Source organism: Urocitellus parryii, chromosome 3, assembly GCF_045843805.1.
Source record: "Urocitellus parryii isolate mUroPar1 chromosome 3, mUroPar1.hap1, whole genome shotgun sequence".
In the NCBI taxonomy this organism is placed as follows: domain Eukaryota; kingdom Metazoa; phylum Chordata; class Mammalia; order Rodentia; family Sciuridae; genus Urocitellus; species Urocitellus parryii.
This window is the reverse complement of record NC_135533.1, coordinates 31,432,005-31,450,783: the sequence shown is the minus strand read 5'-3', so window position 1 is coordinate 31,450,783 and position 18,779 is coordinate 31,432,005. Positions and strand designations below refer to the sequence as shown.

The 18,779-nt window shown below is 38.0% G+C and overlaps 1 protein-coding gene across 1 annotated transcript in view; it reads left to right on the top strand.

Annotated features, from left to right (window-relative positions):
* The first annotated feature begins 617 nt into the window (after positions 1–617).
* The window catches only part of Pon2 (paraoxonase 2), a 32,457-nt gene continuing 14,295 nt past the window's right edge, over positions 618–18,779 (top strand). Inside the window, exons 1-2 of the mRNA XM_026391505.2 lie at positions 618–748; positions 10,534–10,604. Coding sequence (XP_026247290.1) covers positions 675–748; positions 10,534–10,604 — 145 coding nt within the window. The 5' untranslated portion in view covers positions 618–674. The remainder of the gene's footprint in view (positions 749–10,533; positions 10,605–18,779) is intronic.

The following is an 18,779-nucleotide window of genomic DNA, read 5'->3' as shown; positions in this document are numbered from 1 at the left end:
GCCTTAGAATCTCAATTGTCTTGAAGGGTGTTTCATGTATATACATGCACACACACACACATACACATATGTATATTTATGTATGTTTTCTCTTCGTATTGTGTGTATAGGAAGAAAATAAGGCGAGAGAGGGGGGGTTGAGTTTGGGTTAAAAAAAAAAAAGTACTTAGGTTTCTAGTCTAGATGAAGTCTTGCTGGAATCAGGATATTGTTTTCCTCCCATCCACATCCTATTATAAAAAGCAGTAATTCCAACATGATATATTTACAAGATATGTCCCATTGCTATTTTCTCCAATTAAAAAAAAAAAAAGTCTTTGTAAAACTTTGAAAGTTTCTTACTTTTCAGTAGGAAACTTTCTGTAAGGAACGTCTGACGAGTGGGGAGTTCAGAAAGGTGTGCAGAAAGGTTTTGTGTGGGTTGTTCGGGAAAGGACAGCAGGATCTCAAGGTTTGGGGCCATTAAACTAACTAGGTCGTGGGACGTCTGCGCGGGAAGGTGTCTGGGCAGCAGGTTCGCGCAGACAAAGGCCAGGCCCGGCGCAGGGCGGAGCCTCGGCAGCCCGGGAGCTGGATCGGGCGGGGCGGGCCTGCGCGCCGGGTGGGGTGAGCTGGCACCTCCCACGGTGCTGCCTGGTCTGGCCCGAGCCACACGGCCGGCCAGCTCCCGCGCCATGGGGCGGCTGGTGAGTGTGGGCTTGATGGGGATGGCGCTGGCGCTCCTGGGCGAGAGGTTCCTGGCGCTCAGGTAGGTGGGGCTTCCTGGCGCCCCTCCTCGAGGGTCCCCAGGCTGCGGGAGCGGACGCCAGCGGGTGGAGAGATTCTCCGGGGCGGGGGATCGTGGGCGGAGTGAAGAGCTGTTGATGGCTCTCGGTTCCCCGGGCTAGCTGGGCCCACCCCACCCCCACCCGGATACTTTCTAAAAAGTTTATAAGCCTTTGCTGCTTACCGAGTTCTGTCTAAGCTGACAAGGGAGTGCTTTGCAATTACTCAAGGGCAAACCTAGTGTTTTCACTTGAAAACAAAACTATTACTCATGCATTGAAACTTTAATTATAAAGATTTATTTCAGGTCACCGGTGCTGCTTCCCTTTGTTGCCTGAACCAGACCCCTCTTTAATATTGCTCTCTCCATCCCTCCCCTGCATAGTTGGAGAAACACTTCTGTTTTCTCATCTTGGCGCTGTAGATCAAAGCCACTTGACAAAGCTACTGTTCTTACATCACTTCCTTATCCACCCTGGATCCCTGAAGCCAGAAAGCCAAACAGTAGAAAGAAGCACATCTCATATTTTAGTTATATTGGAAGCATGGTGGTTAGACATCAAGGTTTCTAAATTACCAATTAAAATTTTATAAGCCTCATGAGAAAGCCTTCTGGAAATATTAAACACCTAACTAGGTATGTATGCTGTGTTCTTCTAGGCAGGCTACTATTGTAAATTTATACCTTAATGGAGTTTACCTTAATATAGGGGAGGAGAGAAACAAAATAAATATACGAATTACTATGCCCAGGTCGGGTACAATGGAACCCAGGTAGTTGTACATCCCCTGAAGGAGTTGTGGTGGAAGAGAGATTGACATTGGCTTTGAAGTGACCTTGCTTATAAGTATGGTGATGGAGGAGTCCTTTGTGGATTTAGATTGCACTGTGAGCAAAGGTCTAAAATGAGAATTGGAGCACCAGTTTGAAGGAAGTATAAAGTCAAGGAAAGAGAATAGTAGGGGTAGTGGGAAGGATGGGCTTTTAGGCTGTTGAATAAGTTCAAAACCTGGCCCTTTTTTGATGGGCAAAGAGAAGGTCTGATGGGTTTTGTTTGTTCCCTAAGAACCTGATATAACCAGTTTTGCATTATGAAGATGAACCTGCAAGGATAGAGCAATGATTATCTGTACATTAGGATCTCCTAAAGGGCTGGTCTCTGGGTAACACCCTAGAGATTCTAACTTAATTAGTCTTTGGTTATTTATTTATTTATTTATTTAAAAACCCTCTCCTGATAATCTGGGAATGTAACTCAGAGATAAGAGTGCTTGCCTAGCATGTATGAGACTTGGAATGTGATACCTACCACTGCAAACAAACAACAACAAAAATAAAAAAATAACCCCAATCTACTAACCAAACAAAATCCTCTCCTGATAATTCTCAGGATTGAGAACTACTGGAATAGAGTATAAACATAGGGAAGCTAGTTAAGGTATTACATTGGTTTGAAGAGGAGAACTGGGACTCAAACTCTCTAACCCCAGGAAGGAGGATCAAAAGTGACACCATAGCTTTCCACGGTTGCTCCATGTCCCATAGCTATAGTTTCATCTTCTGATAACCAATTCAGGCGTTTGTTTTACTGAGGAAAGAATACTCATTGATAGGAAATGGACATGTTGATCTTAATTATCATGTTATGTCTCTGCAGAACCATTGTGAGTTGAATGATATTTTTTTGTTGTTGTTTAGTTTTATTTTTGATTGACAAATAATAAGTATGTATTTATGAGATAAAATATATATTTTGTATACTATTGTGATCAAATCTGGGTAATTAGCATAGCTATCACCTTACACATTTATAAAATTTTGTGGTAAGAACATTCAAATCCTTCTCCTTATTTTGAAATATACTTTACTCTTGTTAACTTTAGTCACTCTATTGTGCAATAACATTGTAACCCTACTTGTAACATTGTACCCATTGACCCATCTCTCCCTCTCCTTAGCCTTTTATAACTATTACTGCACTCCAACTTCTACATATCAACTTTGTAAGATTCCTCCTATGAACGAGATCGTGCAATATTTGTCTTTCTGTGCTTGAATTATTTTACTTAGCATGTTTCAGGTTTATCTTAAATGACAGGGATTTTGTCCCTTTTTGTAGATGAATAGTATTCCATTGTACCACATTTTATTTTATTTATCCATTTACCCACTGCTGGACACTTAAGCTGTTCCTCTTTCTTGGCTGATGTGAATAGTGCCTCAGTGAACATGAGAGTGCAGATGTTTCCACATACTGATTTCATTTTCTTTGCATATATACCCAGGAGTAGGATTTCTGGGTCTATTTTTACTGTTTCAAGGAACTTCCATGTTGTTTTCCATAATGGCTATACTAACTTACATTCTCCAGAATAGTAAACAAATGTTCCCTTTATTGCCTAAGGGTGTTGCTCAGTGATAGAGCACTTGCCTAGCCGGTACAAGGGCCGGTGTTCCATACCCAGCACTGAAAAGAAAAGAAAAAAGAAAAAAAAAAAAACTTTTCCAACACTTATTTTTTGTTGTCTTTCAGATAATAGATATTCCAACTAGAGTGAGGGGGTATCTTGTTGAAACTTTGATTTTCATTTTCCTAATGACCAGTGATGTCGATTATGTTTTTCATATATCTATTGGCCATTTGTATGTCTTCTTTTGAGAAATGTCTGTTCAGGACTTTTGCTCTATTTTCAAATTGTTGGGGTTTTGTGGTATGAATGAATGAGTTGAGTTCATTGTATATTCTGGATGTAACCCCTTATCAGATGTATTCCTAGTATATTCTACCATTCTGTAGGTTGTCTCTTCACCCTGTTGATTGTTTCCTTTGCTGTGTCTGTTTTTGCTTTCATTGCCTGTGCTTTTAAGACCTAATGAGTTTTGATGACTTCGTATGATCTTTCCAACTCTGTTTTAGAAGCAAGACCACCAAAATTCACAGGCTCATTAAGTTATCACTAATTTTCAAATCGCCTGTGTTCCCACAAATTGAAATTTTCTTAACAATTTTTCTCCCTTCTAATCTTCAAGTTTTAAAATTAAGTCCCTTTGAATGATACATATTATAATTGCAAACCCAAGACAAAGCAAATAAAGCTTAATGACATAGATTGTACCCAATAAGTAGTTTACAATGTGATGCAACTTTTCTTTACAAAGATTTGACTGTGATAAATTTTAATGAGCAGTGATTTCACAGGTTGGTAACTTTATTGGCTAGTTGAAGCTCCAAAGGCAGTGAGGTAATATGGGGTGAGGTGATAGGTGATGGGGGTAAGTGGGAGGTGGCTTGATTTAGCAAACAAAAATGCAGAATGCCCAGTTAGATATAAATTTCAAATAAACAACGAATCATTTTTTTTTAACATTAGTGTGGAATTCTTATACTTTAATTGTAGTATAAGCATGGAATTTGGGACGTAATTGTACTAAAACATTATTCATTGTCTGACATTCAGATTTGACTGGGCACCCTGTGTGGTATCTGGTGACTGTGTTTGAGGACGGGTATCTACTCTCTGCAGTGTGATTGAGTGCTCAGATCTATGGCATTTCTCCTGTCATACCTTGACAAAAAGCAGCATGTTCCCAGCTTCCCATAAGGAAAGACTTTTCAAAGGAAGGTGAAAGGACACAAACTTTGTTTTTTGTGCTCTTCTCTGGTGTCTGCTATTTAATTAGTTATTGCAGATGGTATTTTGGCAACCAAGTTATTTGGCTCCCCCAGGATACCCATTTAAATTTCAACTTGAGTTTCAGATAAACAATGGGGAAGTTTTAGTGTAAGTATGTCCCAGGTGGATAAATGTAATCAAGATTGTCTGTTTCCTTTGGAACTGTAACTGACTGAGGTTCCCAGGAGAGGATGGCATTCCCCACCCATCTTTTCTACCCTTCCCTAGTTGAGAAATAAGAAAATAGAGATAAACAAACATTCTCAGACTTTTTACTCCCTATTGCAAGATGCACAGCCTTGTTTGGATGAGTCATGAGATGACTTGAATGCATCAGAGACCCAAGAGTGGGCAGAAACCCCCCAAACAAGTGTCTGGACATTTTGCTTAATGGTTGATGACTTTTATGACAGCTCCAAAAAGCAACTCTGGAATCTGTTTTGAAACTCTTCAAAAGAGGCAGCTATTTTTTTTTTTCTTTTTTAATTACCATTCTGCTTATCACTTATCTACTGTGTGCTGGTCACTGTCAAGTGTAGAAAGTTCTTTATATGAAACCAAAATGTACATTTATCAACATTTTGAAAGACTATCCTTTTGTTTTTATGCTTTCATTTTATATATCTGTGTGCAGATATTTTGTTTTTCTTTATTACACATGTAAATATTGAGGTTTGGAGAGCTTAACTACTTGGGCCATCAGGTAATTAATTAGTGCTGGACTTGTTAGCTATGCCAGGTCTTCTGATTCCAGTTTGTTCCAACTTCCTCATCACTTCCGACCCTCTGTACCATTGACAAATTTTCTCCAAGTTTGCATGCCTAAGCACAAATTCTTAGTTACTTTGTGCAAACATTGCAAGGTCCTAGAAGCTGAATTCCAAAGATTTTTATATCTACATATAAAAGATAAAGCCCATGTTTGTATATATCTGCACAAGGAAGACAAAGCCCCACCAATGTTTTGTAAGTTGGAAGGCAGTGCCATATGGCACAAAGTACTGGCCCAGAGTAACCCTGTTCCAACTTTGCTCGAGGTATATTGACACTGTTGCATGGTTTGCCTTCTATGCTCCCCACCATGAGTAAGCCAGTGACAAGAAGTCGTTGTTGTGTTCCACTCTGGATAAATACTAGAAATAGAAGAAATAGAGATTGATATCATGTTAATGACTGTTGGTTAAGAATTCATGTGTTGTGTGGTAAGATACCCTGAATTTATTAACATCTTTATTACCTTATACCTTGGACTAGTTATTTCACCTACTTGCTCCATTCTGGGATTATAAGAAATAAATGAGGTCATTCTGTATCATATGCTTAGAATAATGCCAAGCACATAGTTAGCTTAATAAAAATTACATACGATGACAATGATGTTTGTGCAAGATTTCTTAGACTTTTTAGGATGTAGATCTATTAGTAGTCTGGCAAAGTAGCCTTGATTTCTTCTTAGCATCATTGAAACTCTTGCAGTGTTGGGATTGAACCCAGGGCCTCACACATGTTAGGCAAACATTATACATTGAACTGAACTACATCCTCAGCCCTGGTGTTGTATTTTTATATGCATAGAATAAAATAAAACGCATAGGGATACAAAATGAACCAATCATACTTAAATACTATTACCAAATTATTTTAAAATCTAACTTATGAATAATAACATGAGTTTAAAAAAGTTTTTTTTTAATTTTAAATTTTTGATGAGATCCAGAGGTGAGTAAATATCAAACAGTGATAATTTGAAGTAATGATGAGTGTAAATGGCACTTGGAGATGGCTATAGCAACTGAAATGTGATGGCAGTAGTACCTGTAATTGTTGATGTTGAGAGTCACAGGTATTGCTAATAAGAGGTACTGTGGCTTGTTCCCACTCATTATCAAAAAGAGTACTCTATTCAGTTAGAAGTTTAACTACAGTAGTATTTTTCCCCCACCCAAGGTCATGAGTCTCTGAATTCTACCCATGGATTCCTTGAAGGTCTAGGACCCCCAGATTAAGATCTCCAGTATGCATGATTTCCAATGGGATCATCTGGGAATGATTGCTGATAGCCAAGGGAAGCCAGCTTATATCCTGCCATAGGCTTGTAACTCAAAGGAAAATAATTGAATTGTAAGGAAAAAGAAAAGGAAGAAAAACAAAAGGAACCTCTAGCAGAGAAGGCAAAGAGTTATCATCTTGAGCATCTATTTTAATACATTGTCGTGGTTATTGGAACAAAGTGTCTGAGGCTGGCTCTGGGTTGAAGGGAAGGAATGCTGTGGTTGATTAGTGACGTCTGCATGACAGCAGAGTGGCGACAGCCATGCCGTCTCAGACGTACAGTAACCATAAGCTTGCTATGGGCATGAAGTGTTAGAGAGCAAACACTCTGTACAAAAGTAAAAAGATTTTCCTTTTCACATCTCATGGTATTTGTGTTTATACTATGTATTTTATACTTTTACATGAATAATGATAGCCTTTTTGATCTGCCAATTCAAAGAGGTTTGCATAGCTTTCTTTATTCCCCAAGCTTCTTAAATCTGATATTATTTAGGAATGCTTTCAGCTGCAAGTAACATACATCAAATTAATGGTGACTTATACAAATAGGGACTTATTTTTCTTACATGACAAAAACTGTAGCTAGGGCATATTCTGAGTCAGTGATCACAGCAACAAACTGGGTTCTCTGTTTTCATGCTGTGACCTTTCACTGTTGACTTTACAGCCTTGTGCTTGTCAAGAATGGAATGACTGCAGTTGTTCCTGTTTTCTCAAGGACTGTGTGTGTGTGTGTGTGTGTGTGTGTTCAAATTACAAAGAAGGGAGGAGGGGAGGTGAGCACTAGCTCTCTCTTATTGTGTCTACCATTTTTATCAGGAACAAAAGTACCTTGCCCCAAAACTTGAGCTGTCTGATTCCAGGGATAAAGTCTAGCAGTTTTCTACCAAGGGAGTCTGGAAGACTTGATGAGCCAAAGCGGATTGAAGCAAAATCCTCTTTTTCTTTCATAATAAAGGAAAGCCAAGGGAAAAACTTATTTGAGTAAATGGAAATCATGCACAGCCCTTATGTAGCTCTTCAGTATTAATAGCAGGTAGTCTGCATCTCTAAAGGTGATTTGGTACAACTAAACTAGTTGAAGATTGCTCTTTTTAGCCAAGTGCATCATCAGGCAGTTATCTATACAAACTTAAGTTGACTGAAATAAATATCTCATATTAAACCATTCAAATACAACTGAGCATGTTTCTTTAAACAGATTATATTTATTATTTATTTTTTTAATTTGTTCTTCATAGGTGGAGTTTATTTTTGATATATATACATAGAATAAGTATAACTTGTTCCAGTTAGGATCCCATTATTGTGGTTGTATATGATGTGAAGTCATATTGGTCACGTATTCATATATAAGAATAGGAAAGATATGTCCAGTTCATTCTACTGTCTTTTCTATTTCCATTCCCCCTTCATTCTCCTTGTCTAGTCCAATGAACTTCTATCTTTCCCTTCCTTGTTGTGGGTTAGGATTCATGTAGAACAGATTGTATTTAATCATATAGTTTATCTTTGAAAAAGTAGAGGTGATAGTCATCATCCCTATTTCTGTAGAGACAAATAGACATAGTGCATAAGTTATATAGAATTGACACCCAAGTCAACACATGATACTTCATGTACAAACTACAGCTGTGACCCATTGATTTGTATGTACATCTGTTTCTGGAGCCACATATTATCAGGATCTTGGAAGTCTTTCGGGTTCATCCTTCTTATATCCATACGGAAAACTGAGGCCTGCAGAGATTCACTGATCTGCCAAGGATCATGGAGTATACCTGCTGGGACTCAGCACGGATCTTGGATCTCGGTGCTCTTGAGGAAAGCACAGAGTCGTAAGGACCAGGGCCACCTCTGTGTGATAGCTGGCTCCAATGCTTCCTCACTGAGTGGACCTCCAGGGAAACTGCTTTTCTTCAAGTCAGTTTCATCATCCCTAAAGTGGGGATGATGGTACCTAATTTGCAGGGTTGCTTTGAAGAATTGAATGAAATCATTGAGGTGAATCACTTAAAACCATAGTAGACTTAAAATAGCAGTGAATTATAACTGCTGTATTATTGATTTCCTTCACCACCCATGGTTATTATCAGCATGGTCTTCATCATTATTCCTACTGCTACCACTACATGTAATTTATATACTCTTTTTTTTTTTCCTTTTAAATTACTTTTGGGGCATGTAAGAATGAGATTTGTTGTATTTTTGTTACTTTGATTTAATTTTTTTTTAATTTATTTTTTTAATGTTGGTTGTTCAAAACATTACATAGTTCTTGATATATCATATTTCACATTTTGATTCAAGCGGGTTATGAACTCCCATTTTACCCCGTATACAGCTTGCAGAATCACATCAGTTACACTTCATTGCTTTACATATTGATAACCTCATGTCTGTTGTATTCTGCTGCCTTTCCTATCCTCTACTATCCCCCCTCCCCTCCCCTCCCCTCCCCTCTTCTCTCTCTACCCCCACTACTGTAATTCATTCCTCCCCCTTGTACTGTTTTTCCCTTTCCCCTCACTTCCTCTTGTATGTAATTTTATATAACCCTGAGGGTCTCCTTCCATTTCCATGCAATTTCCCTTCTCTCTACCTTTCCCTCCCACCTCTCCTCCTTGTTTAATGTTGGTCTTCTTCTCGTGCTCTTCTTCCCTAGTCTGTTCTTAGTTACTCTCCTTATATCAAAGGAGACATTTGGCATTTGTTTTTTAGGGCTTGGCTAGCTTCGCTTAGCATAATCTGCTCTAATGCCATCCATTTCCCACCAAATTCTATGATTTTGTCATTTTTTACTGCAGAGTAATACTCCATTGTGTATAAATGCCACATTTTTTTTATCCATTCGTCTATTGAAGGGCATCTAGGTTGATTCCACAGTCTTGCTATTGTGAATTGTGCTGCTATGAACATCGATGTAGCAGTGTCCCTGTAGCATGCTCTGATTTAATTTTTTTAATGTATTTTGTTTTTATTGCATTATACATTATTATTATTTATATTTGTACATTATTTGTTTCATTGATGTATTATTTCAAGAAATTTAATATTATTTGAGTTGTATGATTCCAAATACTTACTGGTTAACACTTTATTTAGAAGCTTTATGATATGAATTGTCAGAATGTAGAGTTAGCCCAACCAGTTAGTAGTTCTGGATGACCTAGACCCTATTTTGCTAAGAAACCAATACCCTTTCTCACATTCAGTGTCTGGAAGTCAGAAGCTGTCAGGGATTCAAATAGGAGAATGAGGGGCAGATTACTATGTGTGGAACCATTTTAAAAATCGCCAAGTTCCCTGCAAATACAATTTCTGTTTCCCATGACTCCAGAGAACCGAGAGGTGAGAAAAAGAGAAGAAAAAGCCTGCAGTATGTGTACTTCAAAATGGTCATTTCCACATGTTTTGGCCCAAACTTCCTTGTAGTCCTCTAGGGTGGAAATGATGGGAGAAATACCCTAGTGGAGTTCAACATTCCCTAGTTTATTTCGTCTTCTTCCTGCCTCCCAAAACAACCAGAGGGAGTGATTTGCCAAAGTTAGATGGTGCTCTCCAAACTTCCAACCCTGGTACACATTGTATTCCTTAGTAACTCTTTGTGGGTGTGTGCTAAGGGCCAGGCTCTGAGTGGTGCCCTTTGTCTTGGCCTTTTTCAGACATGGAGTGAGACCGCCATTTTTCATTGTTTGGCTCTTCAGTGGAAAGGACTCCTAGAGCTACATCTGAGGTCTTTTCCCACCAGAGCTGCAAGAAATGTGACCTGGTGCTCTGTTATATTATAAACAAGTTGTGTTTGTCGAGTGCTGGGCTTTCTCTCAGAGCCCTGTCCATATGCAGAACTTCAGCGCCTTGTGCTTTTTGTTTTAACTTCTTTCTGGTGCTGTTTCATGTTCCTATACTTGTTTTTTTCTGTCTTCACTTTCATCTGCTTTAGGTTTATGCTGCTTTATGTATTGCTAAAAGCCTCTTTAAACCCTTTCTGGAACAAAGCAGGGAACATATAAACAAAGTTTGTTTTGTTTTAAACAGAAATCGACTTAAAGCCACCGGAGAAGTGGAATCTGTAGATCTTCCAAACTGCCACCTGATTAAAGGAATTGGTATGTATGAGAAAATGCTTGTTTTACACATTACAGTGTTGGACCACCAACATTAAAACACTCATTAACAGTATTTTGGCAAGCAATTAGTGTTTTTCAGCAATTAAACCACATGATCAACAGAACCCCCTTTGGTCTATCTCTTTTGATCTTATGCATCCTGTATTTCTCTTTTCTTATGCTGACTGTAATTTATTAATTGTTTATGTAATCCTTTGCTTATTATTTGATGTATGGCTTATTCCATGACTCCTCTGAATTTCATTTGTAAATTCTGTTTGTTATGGACGGCCTCTGCATCTTGAGTTCATTGTCCTATTCACCACTTACTGAAGTTGGAAGGAAGGTAAGTTCCTTGTCATCAGAAACAGCATTTATCTTGCTGCTACTCTGGAACCAGCATCTTTTCTGATAGCTAATGTATATCTGATGCTTCATGAAATAAATTGAACACAAACTTGTTTTTATTTGTTTTCTACGCGGTGACTACAGAGGGAAGAACAATGATTGGGGTGTCCCTGACTCCATGTCTCCATGCAGGATGCTCCACAATGCCTGAGTCTCAGAACTGAACAAACAGGTTTGGTTCTGATGCACAGGATGAGAGATCTGCTCAAACGTTCTCCTCGCACTGAGGAACTCTGTGGATTCTCTGTAATTTCTTCCAGGCAAAGTCTGTGTCTTGCTGCTTTTTACCTTGTTCCATATACTGAAGTCCCTACTATACAGTAGACTCTCAGTAACTGTTATTGCATTATCAGTGAGATAAGTTACAGTAGGAAAGGGGCAGGGTGGAGCAGTACGTAATGTCTAGCTGTGGTCCTGCCACACACATACAATGTGAGCTGGTGCAAAGCATGGCCTTTCATATTTTTCACCTGCAATGATGAGTTTGTAGTTAGGCTAGAAGTTTTTAGAATCCAAAAAAGATCTTGGGAAATTTATTTATAATGTGACTCTGAAAACTACAGTGTAGAAATGACTAAACTAACATTTTATCCCTTCTAGTCCTTATGTAACAACATCGAGAGGTGGGGGAGACCTTTCAGTTTTTTGTTTTGTTTTCAAGAAATTGAAATCCAGATTGCACAGAAGCATTCTGCTCCTCCTAATAAGTAACATTGTTGAACATACTTTTCCTGCCTATTTAGGAATACTTTCACACACATGACTTAAAAAAAAAAAACACAAATGAGGTCAAATTATACATAATATTTCTGAACTACCTTTTTGTTCTTAATACTATCTTTTGGAAACTTATGTTAGCTTAGTTATCTTTTTTCTGTAACCGCACAGTATGTTCTGTGCAAAGTACACATAAACATTATATGTTCAAACAGTACAGAAAGATCTAAAATGGAAAATAAAAATCTTTCAACAAACTCCCCATTCCCCCACAGAAGTAACCCCAGATATAAAGCTTTTTTTTGGTGCACATGCAAATACATATATGCATATAAATACATTTTTTCCCCACAAATGGCATCTTAGTATAAATGTTTTACAACCAGCTTTATTCCTAGCATGGCATGAACAGCTTTGCATAGGTCTGTTTACCTCATTCTTTTTAAAATTTTTCACACATTCCATGATTTATGTAACTGATCACTTAATGCATATTTGGCTTGGTGCAGGATTATCTTACTTGTTAGTTTTTTGTTGTTAATTTTATTTGAGGTAAAATACATATCATGTAAAGTTTATCATTTTGCTGCTTTTAAAGTGTACAGTCAGTAACGTTCAGTGCGTTTATGTTGTTGGGAAACCATCACTAATGTCCATCTCCAGGACTTTCCCATCATGCACAACTGACACTTTGTACCCACTAAACAATAACTCCCCATTCTCTTCTTTCCTGGCAACCACCATTCTGCTGTCTCTATCAATTGGACTGTTCTAGATACCTTGTGTAAGTGGAATCATACAGTATTTGTCTTTTTGTGACTGATTTTTTTTTTTCTCTCTGTAGTCTTAAAGGTTCATCTGTGTTGTAGCATGTGTCAGGCTTTCCTTCCTTTTTAAGGCTGAGTAAGATTCTCTTGTATGTATGTACCACATTTTATGTATCCCTTCATTGTTGATGGGCATTTGGTTTTCTAATTATTTTCCTAGTACGTTTATAATGTTCTTCTGGATCACAGAGTATTTCCAAGAGGAATCTCCTTTGGGTCATATTGAATTGACAAATGGGTTCCCCAGACCATCTCAGAAGTCAGAAGGGGCCCAGGATATTTTCTTTCTTAGAGGTCCCTAGTATTTTAAAAACTGAAGAAATGTCCAATATGAATTAGGCACACCTTCCTGCCAGGAAGGAGGCCGAGGGCTTTAATTCTCATATGACCTCTATCAGACTGCCTCAAATCCCTCCAAATGAATTGTGATATAAGGACAGCAAACTTTTGTGTAAATGCTTCCTAAAAAGGAGTCCCTGCTTTAGCCTCCCATTGCACGGCTTCTCCGTCAGTTAGACAATATAGATCTCCCTCAGTCTAAACAAGCTATGCCATATTCCTGAATATTTATTTTAACCAGATTAATGCTTTTAACAGAAGAAGAAAAGTGCAATGCAATCTGCTTGTGCTAAAGCAGGATAATTATACAATTTGCGAAAAAAGTATACATTCGTTTATGGTTTACCATAGGTGGTACAATCTAATAACGGAATGAGAGTTTAAAGCAATATAGTTAACTTCTCTTAGCCTTATCAGTATATTTAAGGAACGGTAAATAAAGCCTTGTTTGGTGATTATATCAAACGTGTGTTTGAGATTCTTTTTCTTTTCTTTTTTAATTTTGATTTTTTATTTAACATGTTTATATTTATTTATGAGGTACAGTATTATAATTTGGTGCATGTATACACTGTATCTAATTAGATCAAGCAATCAGTATTTCAGTCTCCTCAAGTATTACCATTTCTTTGTGTTAAGAACCTTCAGATTTTCTTTTTCTAGTTGTTTTTTTTAAATTATATTATAGATTACAATTACTCTACTATACAACAGAATTTCAGAACTACTTTTCACTCAACTGTATTTTGGCACTATTATCAGCCCTTTATTTCCCATGTCTCAGTTACCCTTTCTAGCCTCCAGTGACCTCTATTCAATTCTATTCCTATGTGGTCAACTTTTTAGCTTCCTCAAATTAGTGAAGACATATGTTAATTGTCTATCTGTGCCTGGTTTATCTCACTTAATATGCCCTCTAGCTCCATCCATATTGCTGAAAATGAAAGGATTTTGTCCTTTTTTATGGCTGGATAATATTCCAGTGACTATATACCACATTTTACAAATCCATTCATTTGTTGATGGACATCTTGTTTAATTAATATTTTGGTTATTGTGAACAGTGGTGCAATGATTTTGGTCATGTGATTATTTCTTTGATATAGGAATTTTATTTCCTTTGGATATATATCCAATAGAGGTATTGCTATATGATAAGATAGTGTTATTCTCAGTTTTTTGAAAAACCTCCATACTCTTCTCCTAATAGACACACCAGTTTACATTCCTGCCAATAGTGTATAAATGTTTCCCTTTGTCCACATCCTCACCTCCATTTGTTTCTTTTTTGTCTTTTTGGATGCAGCCATTCCTAATGGGGTAAAATGATGTCTTTCTATAATTTTGATTTGTATATCCCTGGTGATTAGTGTTCTGAACATTTTTAATATACTTGCTGGTTATTGTATGTCTTCTTTTGATAAATGTGTATTCTGATTATTTGTCCATTTTCAAATTGGATGATTTGGGGTATTTTTGCTGTGTTTTAATTCCCTATATATTCTGGATATTAACCCCCGCAGATAGTTTGCAAATATTTTCTTCCATTCTTTACCCTATTGATTGATTCCTTTGCTGTGCAGAGGCTTCTTGGTTTTTTATAATTCTATTGTTGTAGATGTTGCAATTACAAACAAATCAGTGACCATCATTGCTCTTACATTTGCATGTCTGTGAATACATTTTCCTAACAATAAGGTTGTTGTCATTAGGATCTAGGTTTAAAATGTTGATAGTCATGGATAAACTTCCCCAACTTGGGAACACGAATAAACTAGCTATCTCATATTTGTAACCCCACTCTACCTGACAGGGCTTACTGTGCAATTTTAGCAAGAACAAACCCTCATTGTTAGAGCAGTCTTTCTGCTTAGGCGTGCCTTTCCAGATCTGTTGCTGGCCTCTTGTTCTTTTTTTGTTGTTGTTGGCTTCAATTTATTTAAGACATATAGTGTAGTAGTCAGAGGAAGAAAAGCTCCTTATATATAAATGTGTTACATAATAAGGAGGACTCAGGACCCAAAATCTAAAAGGCAGTTTTCTAGGAAATTCTGCCAATAGACATCTACACACAGAGATAAGTTGAGGTAATCTTGTTAAGTCCTGCTAGTGTTGACAAAATTAATTTGATGATTTTATTTTTACTATGTTTTAAAGCATCAAGGAGGATGAACTTGCCTTCCAATTTAGTGATTTTCTATGGTCAGGTAGCAGTTGTTGCTTTCCCTCATTAGCATTTCATCTCTACTCACAAAGCAGCTCTTACTCAATAGAAAGACTTCTTTGGTACTTTTTTTTTCTTTTTTTCATTTATTTCTTACATAGATGACAATAGTGGAGTGCATTATATTCATAATTATCCATTCACAGCACAATTTTTTAACTCTGTATATAAAGTATGTTCATGCCAAATTATGCCATTATACATGAGCTCTCTTATTTTTTTGCATACAATTCTTAATACACCTTTATACCACCATTTATCATATTTATGTTTGTATATAAGGTATGTCAACACCAAATTCACATCTTCATACATGCATTTTGTATAATGATGATCCTCTCCTTCCGCCATCCTAGCTATTCCCCTTCTCCCTCCCTTTCCCTCCTTCTTTGGTACTTCTGTTAGATCTACAAGCACTGTGTCATTTGATTGAATATTCCAACATCAACCAATATAACAGAGAAGTTAAGTGAAATGAATACAGAACATTCCAACGAATCTGCTAGCAATTTATCAATCACATAACATTCATCTGTCTCACTTTTTCTTATGGATGTACCATATTCAGATAAGGGATTATAGATATACTTTATAAACTTTGTAAGCCTTTAATACTATTCATGTAGAAGAATTAAGATTTTAAGATTTCATTTAAGGCAAGTTAAAGGTTGGGAGCCCTACTATTTGTTTCTAGTACAAATCATGGATTTAAACAAGGAAGGGTTACTTTTGGGGGGAGTATCTGGGGATTGAAATAAGGGGCGCTCGATCCCTGAGACACATCCTCACCCTTGTATTTTATTTAGAGACAGGGTATCACCGAGTTGCTTAGCCCATTGCTATTGCTGAGGCTGGCATGAACTCATGAACCTCCTGCCTCATCCTTAGGAGCCACTGGGATTACAGGGTATGCCAGCACACCCCACTTTATGTTGTTACTATTAGGTGGACAGTAAGCCATGAGCAGGACAGTGAAGGGTATTAACTTATAGGGAGGACATCAGACACAGGTACCAAAGAAAGTCTGTAAGTCCCAGGATTGGATAACTGAAAACTTTATCAAGCCGACAATAATCAGAAAAATGGAAAATCTTATGTTAAACCTCCCCCAGCCACAGTTAATTGTAACCCCTTAAGGAAACTATTGCTTCTTTTTATTCTTCCTTTTGTTTTGGTACTAGGGATTAAACCTAGAGGGCCAAGAATGCAAGACCTTTTTAATTTTTATTTTGAGACAGGGGTCACTAAGTTTCTGAGGATTTTGCTAAGCTTCTCAGACTGGCCTGGAACTTGTGATCCTTCTGCCTCAGCCTCCTGACTCACTGGGGTTACCAGTGTGCACCATGACACCCAGCTTGGAGCTATTGTTTCAAGAACATAGCATAACTATCTCTTGTGACTAGGAAGTCACAGCCCTCCCTTTGTGACCTGTCATCATGACCCCCAGAAAGAAACTCTGTTAAGGGCTATATAAAGGGTAATGGACCACTTAAGAGTGTATGAAAAGTAGAGGCAAGAATTATGTAAGCCATGTCCCTTAAAAAGCCCAGACTCTGTAACAGATAGGCCTCTGAGTATTATACCTCTAGAGGTATTCTGTGGGTACGGATTCTCACTATCCCTAATAAACTCCTGCCTGTTACTCTTTGAGACCCAATTGAAATACTTCCAGTAATATCACTGTTGGCCTCTTGTTCTTTACATCTCTCTTTGCAATGTGTTCGGCTTCCTTTTTCTCATTGCTCTTTTTGTTATTTTCCTAGTCCTATCTCCCTCCTCCCAGACTGGTTGACTATCCTGGAGCTTCTCTTTCTTCCAGTTCCCCCAACACTTCCCAGGAGGATGCCAACGCAGTATCAAATGCCTGGTCAACGAGATCTCTGCTGGATAATGCAGACAGCTCTAGGCCTAAGGCAGTTCTAGAGTCCCCAGTACCTAGGCAGCTTTATCCTGCCTTCTGGCTTCCATCAAGAAGAGCCCCTCAGAACGGGTCCAGCAAAAGCCAGGTGGCATCTGTGAGGGATGTTGGACAAGAGTGGGAGGTTGGGTCAGTGACCTCTTAGTTGACTTTTGCTACTGAGTTAATAATTGTCACATTATTAAACAGCCCTTGGCCCCATGAAGCCCACCTTCTGTGAATTCAAGTCTCAGAGTAGACAATAGGGCACAACCAGACACATTACAGGACAAACTGCCAAGTGTATTCCTGTTACAGCTCACTGGGATGGAGCGCGTCTCAGAGAAAAAAACAAGCCTTGCAGCATTTGTATTCTGAACGGTCGTCTGTCTATGTTTGTGACCTTTATGTTGTGATGTGTGCGAGCTGCTGTCTGGAATTGGAAAGAAGGAGGAAATATGTCACCTCTGGCCCTTTTCCTGAAGTGTTTAATGCCTCTGAGGCACTTCAAAAGGCAACAGAGCGGAGAAGATGAGTGATTAGAAGCACATTTGGGATACATTTTTAGATCTAATTAGAATTGTGCTTTTCTTTCTTTCTTTCTTTCTTTTTTTTTTTTTTTTTTGCTTTTGCCCTGTGGTTAGTACACCATATGAACATTTGTTGAGTGCCATGTTAGCAATGCACAATGGTTAATAATAACTTGTGGTTATATATTTTTAACAACAGTTGCTTGTCCAGTGGTCTTTGGTGGTAAGGAACACCATGTGCTGAACATACCTTCTCATATAGACAAAGGCAAGTGGCTATAGTAGGCAGTAAGGATCAGGAGGACTGTGTTTTTATTTCCTGTTTTGGAAACAGTAGTGGCTGTGCACTTGAGGTTAATACCCCTAAGAGGTGAAGACTTCTTCCCCCTTGCCTTTTGTCCCCATCAACACGTGTATGCGTGCACCCACATACTACGGTGCCGCGTTTGCCGCCACTGGAAATGAACTCTTTGCAACTCTTGGGAGCTTTATACAAATATCATGTCATATCATGCCTTTCTGACTTAATAAATAAAAGTTATTGACTACATGTCATATAGTATGTGTGTCACCATCTATCAGCAAGAAAAGGTGGGAAGTGTCATCTGTACCTAAGTTGCTTTGTGCTTATTGCTAAGAAGGTAGAGGGGTGCATGGATGCTGGGGGATATTTGGCCATCTCTGACATGGAGCTATAATTGCTGAAGTAAAAGGAAGGGATCAACATTAGATGTATTAATCTAGAAGACTTTCTGGAGAAGGGATTTTAAATAAAAGTGCAGGATATGGACTGGTGAAAAATTCTGTGAGAAACTTTCCATAAGCAACAATTGGGAAGGGGGTGGCAAAGCCAACATATGGAATTAACCGTAGTTGAATTTACAAAGTGAAGTATCTTTAGAGAGGAACCAGGGAATGGTTCTGACAGAGAAAAATTCATTAAATTCTAAGTTGAATATTTTTTCATGTGCTTTAAGTCACACCAGATGATTCAAATCTCAGATTCCTGGTTTGTAATTTAAACAATTTGCTTTTCAAAGCCTCCATATTTTCAGATCTAAAATAAGGGGTAATAACATTGCCTCTTAGTGTTATAAAATTATATGCAATGTGATATGCAAAGTACTTACAAAGAGCCTGGTACTTGTGCGTTCTTAATGTTAGTAGTTATTCCTACCATGACTATTGAATTAGAGGAGAAAAGAATTTCTCCAGGATTGGCTACTCTTGCAA